The sequence below is a fragment of the Pelophylax lessonae genome, assembly GCF_965119305.1.
Source record: "Pelophylax lessonae genome assembly, chromosome: 13".
NCBI lineage: Eukaryota > Metazoa > Chordata > Amphibia > Anura > Ranidae > Pelophylax > Pelophylax lessonae.
This window is the reverse complement of record NC_138780.1, coordinates 155367697-155379845: the sequence shown is the minus strand read 5'-3', so window position 1 is coordinate 155379845 and position 12149 is coordinate 155367697. Positions and strand designations below refer to the sequence as shown.

The window sequence follows — 12149 nt, the reverse complement described above, 5'->3', positions numbered from 1 at the left end:
GAACGCAAGGAAGTCGTCTATAATGAGAATAGAAACAACACAGCAGACAGAAAACTTTTCCTGGAAAATAAAATGTTTTCTAGGTGAAAGGAGTGGAATATCCAGCTCTGGGATAAGAAGGAGATGAGGAATTTGGAAGTCTTGTCCCTCCATCCTCAGCCAGGAAAAGGGGGAGCTGGGAGGGATGAGGCGGAACAATCCAGACTGCTGACATAAGCACTGAGTGATTCACTCCTCACACCCACAGTGCAAGCCGTTCCCCAGGCTCTGTCTGTGAATTGCAGGCTGGATCTCTGTCACTTGTTGAACACAAAGCATCTAGAAGACCAGAGAGCGGTGCTGGCCCATTCTGGAACCCTGCTGAGGACCATGGTGGACAGTCCTGCACTCAGCTGAGAAGTCCTGGCTGCAAGCATGGAGAAGGCGGACGGGGGGAACGGAGGGGTAAGTCATTCTCAATCAGCAATTCACAAGTAGAATTTCATCCACTCTGCGTTGCCAAGTGCCTCCAATTCACTACAATCAGCTTCTCATGTACAGATTTTATGAATGTTCAATCTGGGGCGGAAGGATGGGAAAGGTTTGGAATTTGACTTTTGTTTTAATTGTTTTTATACATCGGACGGAAGCAGGTCCATGGGTCGTGGTTTGGCGACTCTTTCAGATTTTTAGGGATTTTTTGCAGAAATGATTCTACGTGGACACATCCAGGATTGTGACCTCTGCCCGGTTGCTGATTTTTTTTTCAGTTACGTTTTTTAATATGTGGAAGTTTACACGCAAATTAAAAATGTGTGAATCGGCCAGATTTTAAAGTAGAAGAGACGTACCAGGTCTCTTTTCCAATAAATCAAACTTTCCGTACAAGGTCCACATCGTAGATTTTACAAACATTCACAGGGCGAAAAAAAAAATTGGTTTTATAATTGAACAAATTAAATTCAAATGATTGTATACGTTTTTATTGGAGTTTGTTTATAAGCAACGTGATACGATTAGAACCGCAGGAAAAAAACAAAAAAACAAACAAAGCAGAGGCATTTCAATAAACATCAGCCCATCAGAGTCCACTCTTACATCAGGTCCTACCTTATCTGAGAGTTCCCCCTTACATCGGATCCCCATCAAAGTCCCCTTTACATCAGAAACCCTTCTTACAGCAGAGTCCCCCCTTACATCAGAGTCCTCATCAAATTCATCTTTACTGCAGAATCTCCCTTATATGAGAGTCCCCATTGGAATCTCCCCTTACATCAGGGTCCTCATCAGAGTTCCCCCTTACATCAAAACCCTCATCAAAGTTCAAAGTCCCCTTTACATCAGAAACCCTTCTTACAGCAGAGTTCCCCCTTACATCAGAGTCCTCATCGAATTCCCCTTTACATCTGTATCCACCTTACATCAGGTTCCTCCCTTATATGAGAGTCCCCATCGGAGTCTCCCCTTATATCAGGGTCCTCATCAGAGTCCTCCCCTTACATCAACACCCTTATCAAAGTCCCCTTTACATCAGAAACCCTTCTTACAGCAGAGTCCCCCCTTACATCAGAGTCCTCATCAAATTCCCCTTTACATCTGTATCCACCTTACGTCAGGGTCCTCCCATATATGAGAGTCCCCATCGGAGTCTCCCCTTATAGCAGGGTTCTCATCAGAGTCCTGCCCTTACATCAGGGTCCCCATCAGAGTTCCCCCTTACATCAAAACCCTTATCAAAGTCCCCTTTATATCAGAAACCCTTCTTACATCTGTGTCCCCATGAAAGTCCACACTTACATCAGGTCCTGCCTTATATGACTGTCTACATCAGAGTCCTCATCATACATCCCTTTACATCTGAAACCCCCCTTACATAATAGTCCCCTCTTACATCAGGGTTCTCTCTTATATATATGAGAGTCCCCATCAGTGTTTCCCCTTACATCAGGGTCCCCATAGGAGTTCCCCCTTGCATCACAACCCTTATCAAAGTCCCCTTAATATTGGAAACCCTTCTTACATCAGGGTCCCCATCTGAGTGCTCTTTACATTAGAAACCCCTTACACCAGAGTTCCCATCAAAGTCCACTCTTACATCAGGTCCTACCTTATACTAGAGTCCCCATCAGAGTCCCCCCTTACATCAGATCCCCATCAAAGCCCTCTTCACAAAAATAAACACTTTTTACAGCAGAGTTCCCCCTTACATCAGAGTCCTCATCAAATTCCCCAACACATCTGAAACCCTCTTACATCAGGGTCCCCATTTTACAATAGAATCCCCCTTACATCAAAGTCTCCTCTTACATCAGGGTTCTCCCTTATATGAAAGTCCCCATCAGAGTCTCCATCAGAGTTCCCCCTTACATCACAACCCTTATCAAAATCCCCTTTACATCAGAAATCTTCTTACATCAGAGTTCCCATTAAAGTCTCTTTTACATTAGAATCCCCCTTACATCAAAGGCCCCTCTTACATGAGAGTCCCCATCAGAGTTCCCCCCTACCAGAGTCCTTTCAGAGGGACAAATAAAATTTAAGATTTTTCTCATGGGCTCTTATTTGGATATCCCTGCTTTAAGGTATTCTTACATGCTTGTTGGCACTGTACTAAGCTGCAAGTGCGCAGCTCAGTGTACATTTTCTGATGAGATGAACAAACTCCCGCACATGCGTGGGAGTTATGTTATCCTGGCCAATCAAGGCGGCTGATGATTGAAACCCAGAAGAAAACTAGCCAAAGATGTCAGCTGCTGGCAAGGGAGGTCATGGACATTACATTACTAGAGTGGAGTCGAGTATAGTACCATTTTACATTATCTCTGCAGGTTATGCATGGACCTTTTAAGCAGAACTCCTGCCCAAGCCATATTTTTATGAACTAGGGAAGGACTCAATCCCCTGCCAAGCCTCTAGGGTCCATTAATATTTGTAAATTGCATTAACACACATTAGGTTACATGCGAATGCGCATTGCATTAAAGCAGCCTATATAACTTATTGAGCTTGCAGTGCACCAAAACAGCTCAAAATCTGAGATAAAAATCTTTGATACAATGCATCCCAACACAACGGGGTGCCACTGAAAAGGAATAGCAATGCAAAGTGTCAGTGTATGTCAGTCAGATGTGACAAATATCAATGGATCCATACTAATCCGTTGATTTTTGTCATATCCGTATTTTTCCATGCAGTAAACAACAATTAATTAAACCTTGGCAATTTTGCCACTTTAGAGTCTCCCAATCTCTCCAGCACATTCAAATCCTGAAGAAGAGGGAGCCCCTCGAAACACGTTGACTGTTCTGTGTGGTCTCCTTGTGAGCAAATATCAATATTCATAACGTTTGGGCTCTCAGATCTTTTGTTGGGAGCACTCGTTGGATTTTGTAAACAAGCAGTTTTGTCACTGGTGGCAACTGGCCAATTTTGGAATCACTGAAAGAGCACAGAGTACACGGACCTCCTCCAAAAAGGTCTCTCCCTTGCTGGCCGAACCAGTAGAGTGTAGATTGGATGTTGCTTTCCATCTGGTGGGCGAAATTCTGTGGCTTTTCAGCAGGCGAGGGAGTAACACCATAGGAGCTTACTTTAGCAATACTGTTGTGGGAGAACTGTCACCAGTATGACCTGGACATGGTCCTGTCAACCACATCCTGTTAATCCACAACCTAATCTTGCTGTGCCAGCCAGATCTTTGCTGTAAGTGAATTTACTGTCTGTTCTAAATGGAATGACATTTACATATATCCAGTGGGGAATCCTGCAAACGACAGCAGCCTTGTGTTGTCACCGGCCCCCTACTGGCTTCTCAATAGGAATATATGGAGAAAGCACTGTTTTTGGGGCTAAAATTTAGCTCATTACTAAATTGTAGAATGTCATGGACAGACTACAAATAGAAGATTCACTCGTCGGGGTCAAAAGCAACAACAGAATTTGGGAGGCTGTTGACCTCTACTGGGGATGAGTGCATTACCAAAAATTATTTTATAACTTTTTTTCTTTTTAAGAAAAGCCGCAGATTCTAGAAAAAAACATTGTAGCGTGTTTCCATGCTTTGAGAACTTGTGAATAACTAGCTTAGCTACACATCTTCACCAGTGACATGTCCTTGGAAATTATTTTACCATGATGGGATACAGGGACACAAACATTGCAGACTTTGCATGCTGGGGCTTATAGTTATTTTCTTGTGAGTGAAAGTTGCTCAAATATCTATGTATGGACTGGGAATGCAGGGCTCATTTAAAGAGGAATTTCAGATAAAAAAAATATAATAAAATAAAAGTCAGCAGCTACAAATACTGTAGCTGCTAACTTTTTATTAAAAAGACACATACCAGTCCAGGCTGGTTCTTCACAGGTCTTCGGATTCCTGACACCACCATGTTGACTGCGGGAAGCTGACAGTGCTCTGTGAATGGTCCTTTAGCCCCCTGGGACCTGTGAATAAGGTTGCAGGTAGGGATTTGGTGGTGGAACTTCTGCTTGGATCATCTAGGGGTCCTGGGTCAAAACTAGACTGAAGCATGTGTGGCCAACTTCAGAGATATTTTTTAGCAATTATGACCACAAGTCTAGGAATACGGTAACCAGGGCTTTTTTTCTCAGAGAATAGGTGCAGGAACTCCCCCTTCTAAGATACTTTGTGTCTCCGCCCCCTACCCTCCTCTGAGCACCGACCCTTGAATCCACCCCCTACCCTGCTTCCAGTACAGTCCCTTTTAGAGAATATAGAGCCAAGTATAATTTTGTGGAATGTATGGAATTTGGTAATGATAACAAGAAAAGCAATAAAATAGATCCCCCACAGCCAGCAGCAATAGACTCCCCCCCCCCCCAGCAGCAGCAAAATATCTCCCAGCAGCCACCATCAATAGACTCTAGCAGACAGCAAAAGTAGACCCCTCCCTAAACAGTAGATCCCTTCCAGCAACAATTAACCCCCAGTATCAAAAGATCCTCCACCAGCAACAATAGATTGCCGTGCAAAAATAGATCCCCTCCAGCATCAATAGATCCCCCAGCAGCCAGCATCAGTAGACCCTCCAGCACCCCTTGCCATGGCAAACATTCAGTGCTGGAGGTGTCGGAACTGAGTTCCCCCGCGTTCCCTGCGGTTTTTTAAAAAAAAGCCCTGACGGTAACTATAACAATATTATATGTCCGGTCTTGGTGTGTTTATTATAACTTCAAAGTTGTGAACTGGATCTGCAATGTTAATAGGGGGGATTCAAGGGAACTCCAGAAACAAGATCTTTGAGACAGAGTTCCACACTTTGTTCCCATCTACCTTTGGATGTTCCCACATTTTCAGCTGCAATCCACACAATATAAAATACAAAATCCAAGAGAGGGAGTGGGAACCCTTAGTAATGGTAGATCCAGAGATGGGGGGGGGGGGGGGGGGGGTGAGTGGTGAACTTACACTTGGATCATCATGTGTCAAACACAAGGTCCGCGGGCCAAGTCTGGTCCTCCAGTCCATTTCATGTGGCCCTCACACCAATCCTGGAGCTCCCGTAGAGCTCCAGCCCTCCTTTGGGCTTCCTGCAGACCCTTCCATTTCTGCTTCCCAGCTCTGCCACCAGCTTCTTCCCAGCAGCAAAGTAAGGTAAGGGGGTGCACTTTGATGTAAGGGAGGGTGAGGGAGGACTCTTAACATCTGATGTAAGGGGTTTGAGATACTCTGGACATCTAGCATTACAGGTGCAATCGGCCCTTTGAGAGCAATCCTAATGCTGATGCGGCCCTCGATGAAGTTGAGTTTGACACCCCTGGGGACCTGGGTAAAAATTAAATTGAAGCATGTGTGGCCAACTTCAGAGATATTTTATAGCAATTATGACCACAAGTCTAGGAATACGATAACAATATTATATGTTCAATCTTGGTGCGTTTATTATAACTTCAAAGTTGTGCACTGGCTCTGCAATGATTATAGGGATTCAAGGGAACTCCAGAAACAAGATCTTTGAGACACTTTGTTCCCATCTACCTTTGGATGTTCCCACATTTTCAGCTGCAATCCACACAATATAAAATACAAAATCCAAGAGAGGGAGTGGGAACTCTTAGTAATAGTTATCCAGAGGCCACAGACAAGGTCTTTGGAGACTTAAAAATCCAAGATCATATTGGCTGGAGTAACCTTTAGAGTCAGTTCACACTGGGGCGACACGACTCTGTACTACCTTGGGGGCGACTTGTGCATTCCCATGCACCACGACTTCGGAGCGACTTGCATGGACTTCATATAATGGAAGTCTATGCAAGTCGCTCCGAGGTCGCCCCGAAGTAGTACAGGACCCTTTTTCTAAGTCGGAGCGACTTGTGTCGCTCCTATTAGAACGGGTCCTGTAGCAGTCAATGGACTGCGAGGGAGCGAGACTTGTCAGGCTGACAAGTCGCCTGACAAGTCGCGCTAGTGTGGACCGGGTCTTAAATTTCCCTGGGCTGCGGTGAAAGTTTACATAAACACAGAGGCAGACTGGCGTGTTGTGAAACTCCTTCCCAAGTCTATACATACCTTTGAGGGATGAGTGTTTCCTAAAGCATGCATACTTGCGGTTGGATTAGTGGAAGTGAAGCGTGTAGCGCTCACCGGTGATATCAGCGATGGCGAGGCAGATACAGGATAGGAAGTATTTATTAGCTGAGAGCTTGTGCAAACATTCTGAAGATTCCTGACTTCCCTGATTGTCAGCGATGACTGAGCTCACAGTTAAGCCAAATAAAAATGTTTTAACAGTGGAATCAGTCCCGGTTCACACATATGCGATACGAGAACCCTGCAAATCCACTGCGGGTTCCTGCATTGCAGTCAACTTGCAGGCAGTTCGCACTGCCATATGTGACTCGCTGGGAGTGTCAATGCAAAGTTAACGACACCCCCAGATCAGTTCGCATATCGCAGTGCGAACTGTCAGTTCTGACATGAATCAGATCGCATAGGTATGAACACCTATGCGATCCGATTCTGGTGCAGACCCAAAAAAGGGTGCAAGTTATGTCTGAATGCAATGCAAATTCAGCCATACAATCTGTACGGCTGAATTCGCATCGCACAGACCTGGCATGTGATTTGCAGAGCAGTGCGCTGCGAATCATATGCGATGTCTGTCATCACAAATATGTGAAAAAGGCACTAATAGTGAATTTGTGTTCACTTTAAAGTGATACTTCACACACACTGTTTCATTTACATTGTCCCTTCTATTTCTGTATGTGGATGATGGCTCTGTAATTATTTTAATTAAAAAAAAAACATTTAAGTACCTTTTTTCCTAATCAATATACAGCTGTCACATGACCCAGCTCTTTCCCAGCCTGTCTGCAGGGAAACATAAGCAGTGCTCTCTGAAGAGCAATAAACGCTTGGATTGTTTTTCAGAGAGCATTAGACAGGTGGTAAGAAGGTGTTTTATCATTTCCTGACTGCCTGCTTTACCTGACGGAATTCCGCACTAGTGCACCACAAGTGTGTGCATTGCACCCAGAAGTGGTGCTGTTGCAGACCAACCCCAGTCACTTGAATGTGTTGTATTTAGTGGGTGGTAGCACCTCCATAAAGCTGGTGACTGACTCCACCCCCAGAATGGTAGCAGTCATTAACCACTTCCCGTCGCTGCACTGCCTTTTTACGTCGGTAGTGTGGCTCTTCCATGCAAAATCACGTTAATAAACGTAATTTGCCTGGGAGGCCACTAGGGGGAGAGTGAGCGCCGCCGGAGACGCGCTCCCGCCCCCGATCATCATCGGGGAAGCCAGTGTGGGTGTCAGACGTCTGACACCGGCGATCTCCCCCCCGCTGACAGAGAAGGACAGACGGATGATATAAACACAGCCGTCTGTCATTCTCCCTGAAGTGATCACGTGATGCTATATAGGATCACACATCTCTATGTTCATCTCACAAGCCCAACCCCCCCACAGTTAGAAGCACTCCCCTAGGCTTACATTTAACCCCTTGATCAGCATAAGCATTAACCCCTTCCCTGCCAATGGCATTATTACTGTAACCGTGCATATTTTTAGCACTGATTACAGTAGTAATGTCACTGATACCCCCAAAAGTGTCAAAAATGTCAGTTAGGGGTCCGATCTGTCCGCCGCAATGTCGCAGTACCACAAAAAAAAAAAAATAAAAATGCCATAAATCTTTCCCGTAGTTAGTAAACGCGATAACTTTTGCGCAAACCAATCAAAATACGCTTGTTGCAATTTTTTTTACCAAAAATATGTAGCAGAAAACAAATTGGCCTAAAATGTCAAAAAAATTTTGATTCTTAATTGTTTTTTTTTTTATTGGGAAGGTTATAGCAGAAAGTGAAAAATTGTTTTTTTTTTTTTTCAAAATTGACGCTCTTTTTTTGTTTATAGCACACAAAAAAAAAAAAAAAAAAAAAAAAAAAAAAAAAAAAAAAAAAATCGCACAGGTGATCAAATACCACCAAAATACCACCAAAAGAAAGCTTATTTGTGGGAAAAGAAGGACATCAATTTCGTTTGGGTACAGCATCGCACAATTGTCCGTGCCAATTGTCAGTGGCAGTGCCGAATCACAAAATAGGGCCTGGCCATTAAGCAGCAAAATCTTCTGATCCAGAAGTGGTTAAAAAGGTGGGGCAAAATTAGGTTTCACCTACGGTGGCAAAAAGAGATGAGGAAAGGAGAGGTAGAAGGAGATAGATGAGAGATAGATGAGAGAGAGAGAGAGAGAGAGAGAGAGAGAGGTGAGAAATGAGAGATAGATAAAGATAGATAGATAGATAAAGATAGATAGATAGATAGATAGATAGATAGATAGATAAAGATAGATAGATAGATAGATAGATAGATAAAGATAGATAGATAGATAAAGATAGATAGATAGATAGATAGATAGATGTAGCAACCTCCTAGGGTGGCCCTGGCTGCTTATCAGGGGGGGCCTTGGTTGTTCAGCTAGCCTGTCGAGTTGGGGAGTCTCCCCACTGTGTGGCTCTCATTGGACAGTGGAGGAAACCTGGACAATAGCACACCAGTGCTTGTATCTACCCCAGAGGGCGGAATTTGCCGCAATGCATCATGGGAGAGGGTGTAAGTCTGAGGGGAGCACATGACAGAGAGTCTTTGGCGGGAAGCAGAGTCCCAGGAGGAGGGTGACGGCTGTCTCTCCTCCTGTCAGCGTCAGGAAAGGTGTCCTTGGCGGTCGGCCTAAAGGACAGAAGGTTAAGCTGAGCTGCAGAGAGGGATCCAGTGTGCTGAGGACCGAGTGGAGCTGCTGGGGCAGAAGTTTCCAGGAAAGCAGAGTCGTGAGTACTGTAAACTGCCCAGGGGTCTGTCTAGGATAGGGGACTACTCCGGAAGGTCATAGGGATCCAGGAGCCAGCTAACCAGGAGGAGGCTTAGAAAGGGGGTGCCAGAGTCTTAGCCCTGAAGAGAAGTGTGTGTAAAAAGGGCGCCAGTGCGGGCCCTAAAGTGTTAAGCGTTGCAGCAGATGTACCAGTAGCTACCTTAAAGGAAAAAGTGTTAAGGGAGCTTCTACAAGGACCTTGTGCCACAAGAAAGTGACAGAAGTCAGTTCAGTGCTAACAGACGGCAAGTCAGCGTTCATTGGCGCCAACCGGCATTCAGGCAGTGTCAAGTCAGCAGGCATTTTTTCAGTTGTCCCCCCTAATTTTGTGCCAGAAGAGTATCCCACTCCTGCCTTCTCCCATCCAAGTTCTCAATAAACCTAAAAACCCAAAAGATACTGGACTGATTCTTGTCTCAGTGCTCACACTTATATATAGAGAGAATATGCCTAACTGTGCTGTTGTTGCTAGCGGTAACCCTGGTGAAGCCATATCCAGCAAAATGGGAGGACAGCCAGTTAGCAGCCACCAGCCATACCCACCTGGGGGAAACCAAAGAGCAGTTACAAAAACCTCTATACATGCCTTTGAAAGCTGAAGCACCAGTTCAGGAGCTTCAACTGATCTAGTTCTTCTGTCGAAGAATATTACCAGTCTTGTTTCTTTAAAGGCAGTTGACTTAGGGCCCTTTCACACGGGCGCTCCGTATGTCCGCAAATCATCCTATTTTTTTGCGGATGATTTGCGGACATAATGTAAGTCTATGGCATTGCGGATGTCAGCGGAATACCATCCGCTGCCATCCGATTTTCTTCCAGTCAGTTCTGTTCCGTTTTTTGAAACAGAACAGAATCCTATTTTTGTTCCGTTCAAAAAACGGAAAGGAAGGAAAATCGGATGTCAGCGGTGTCATCCGCTGACATCCGCAATCCCCATAGACTTACATTATGTCCGCATATCATCCGCAAACGGATGGGATGATATGCGGGCATACGGAGCGGATGACAGAAATGTCATCCGCTCCGTGAAAAAAAAAAAAAAAGGACCGCAGCGGAGCTTTCACACGGAGCGGCCGTGTGAAAGAGCCCATAATGGTAATCTATTCATTTTTGCGTTGTTGCCGTACAGGAACTGCAGATTGTTAGGTCTATGAAATGGATTATTCATAAACAGCGTGTCTCAGACACAGCTATGTCTTTACTTTCACAAATAAAAGCAACATTTTAACTTTTACAGTATACATTAGGGATCTCTAAGCTTTGGCCCTCCAGCTGTTGCGGAACTACATGTCCCATGATGCATTGTAAAACTGACATTTAACCACTTAAGCCCCGGAGGATTTGGCTGCTAAAAGACCAGGGGGTTTTTTGCGATTTTTTACTGCGTGACTTTAACGGACAATTGCGCGGTCGTGCGACGCTGTACCTAAACGAATTTGACGTCCCACAAACAGAGCTTTCTTTTGGTGGTATTTGATCACCTGTGCGATTTTTTGATCATGCGCTATAAACAAAAAAAGAGCGTCAATTTTGCAAAAATAACAATATTTTTCAAATTTTTTTATATGAAATTCCCCCCCCCCAAAAAAATGTAAAAATCAAAATTTAACATTTTCGGCCAATTTGTTTTATGTTACATATGTTTGGAAAAAAAAAAAAAAAAAAAAAAAAAAAAAAAAAAAAAAAAAAAAAAAAAAAAAAAAAAAATCGCAAAAAGCGTATTTTGATTGGTTTGCGCAAAAGTTATCGCGGCGATCTGCGATTTTTTTTTCGGTACTGCGACATTGCGGCGGACAGATCGGACCCTTGACTGACATTTTTGACACTTTTGGGGGTACCAGTGACATTACTGCAGTAATCAGTGCTATATATATGCACTGTTACTGCAAAAATGACACTGGCAGGGAAGGGGTTAACTTTATTGGACAGGGAGGGGTTAAGTGTGTCCTAGGGGCGTGATTCTAACTGTGCAGGGACATTGCTATTGGTGTAAAAACAAAGATCAACGGTTCTACATAGTAGAACCGTCTGATCTTCATTTTTACACAGGGAGAATGACGGGCGGCTTGTTTACATAAGCCGCTCCGCCTTTCTCCCTTCACAGGAGCGATCGTAGTGTGACCGGCGGACATCGAGTCTGACTTGTCTGTGAACGAGCCGCGGCGGGCGCGCGCCTGCCCGCAATTGGCTCGCAAGTCAGTGACAGGCGAGTGACGTATGGATACTGCCTGGCCGGGGCTGACCACCGCAGTACATAGTCGTGCGGCGGTCGGCAACCGGTTAAAGACATGTTTAAGCATGATGGGAATTGTAGTTCCTGAACAACTGGAGGGCCATAGTTTGGAGACCCCTGGTATACAGTATTTCAGTGTAACAATCCGTATGTGTGCTGTCTGCATTCGTTTTCGGTTTAGTGTACAGACCCTGCCCTAAGCAGTAATGCCCCTAGCCTAACTTTAGTGCTCCTGGGCTGTAATCTGCCTGCAGCCTGAGCTCTAATTGGTAGGTTCTCCCTAAACCTTGCCATACATTATACAATCTTCTTGTACAATTTTCCTTTAGATTTACCAAAACCATATAATAGGAGGTCAAACCTAAACACTTTCAATCTGTATGCAATCAGGCAGGCCCTTGTACCAGTGCCATCTTAAGAGCATTAAAGGGCCCTGGCAATGCAATGCACTAGGGCCCTGCCTACACAATCACCCACAAGAATACAAATGCAAATTATCGATAAGGCGATATTTATTGGTACAGCAGTGCCAGGCTAATGATAGCTTCCAAGTTCCGCAGCTGGGTCCGGTGAACACACACAGACGGGAGTCAGACT

At 44.6% G+C, this 12149-nt stretch overlaps 1 protein-coding gene across 1 annotated transcript in view; it reads left to right on the top strand.

Annotated features, from left to right (window-relative positions):
• Window positions 1-232: 232 nt before the first annotated feature.
• The window catches only part of INF2 (inverted formin 2), a gene marked incomplete at its 3' end in the record, with an annotated part of 82301 nt that continues 70384 nt past the window's right edge, over window positions 233-12149 (top strand). Inside the window, exon 1 of the mRNA XM_082275313.1 lies at window positions 233-444. Coding sequence (XP_082131439.1) covers window positions 415-444 — 30 coding nt within the window. The 5' untranslated portion in view covers window positions 233-414. The remainder of the gene's footprint in view (window positions 445-12149) is intronic.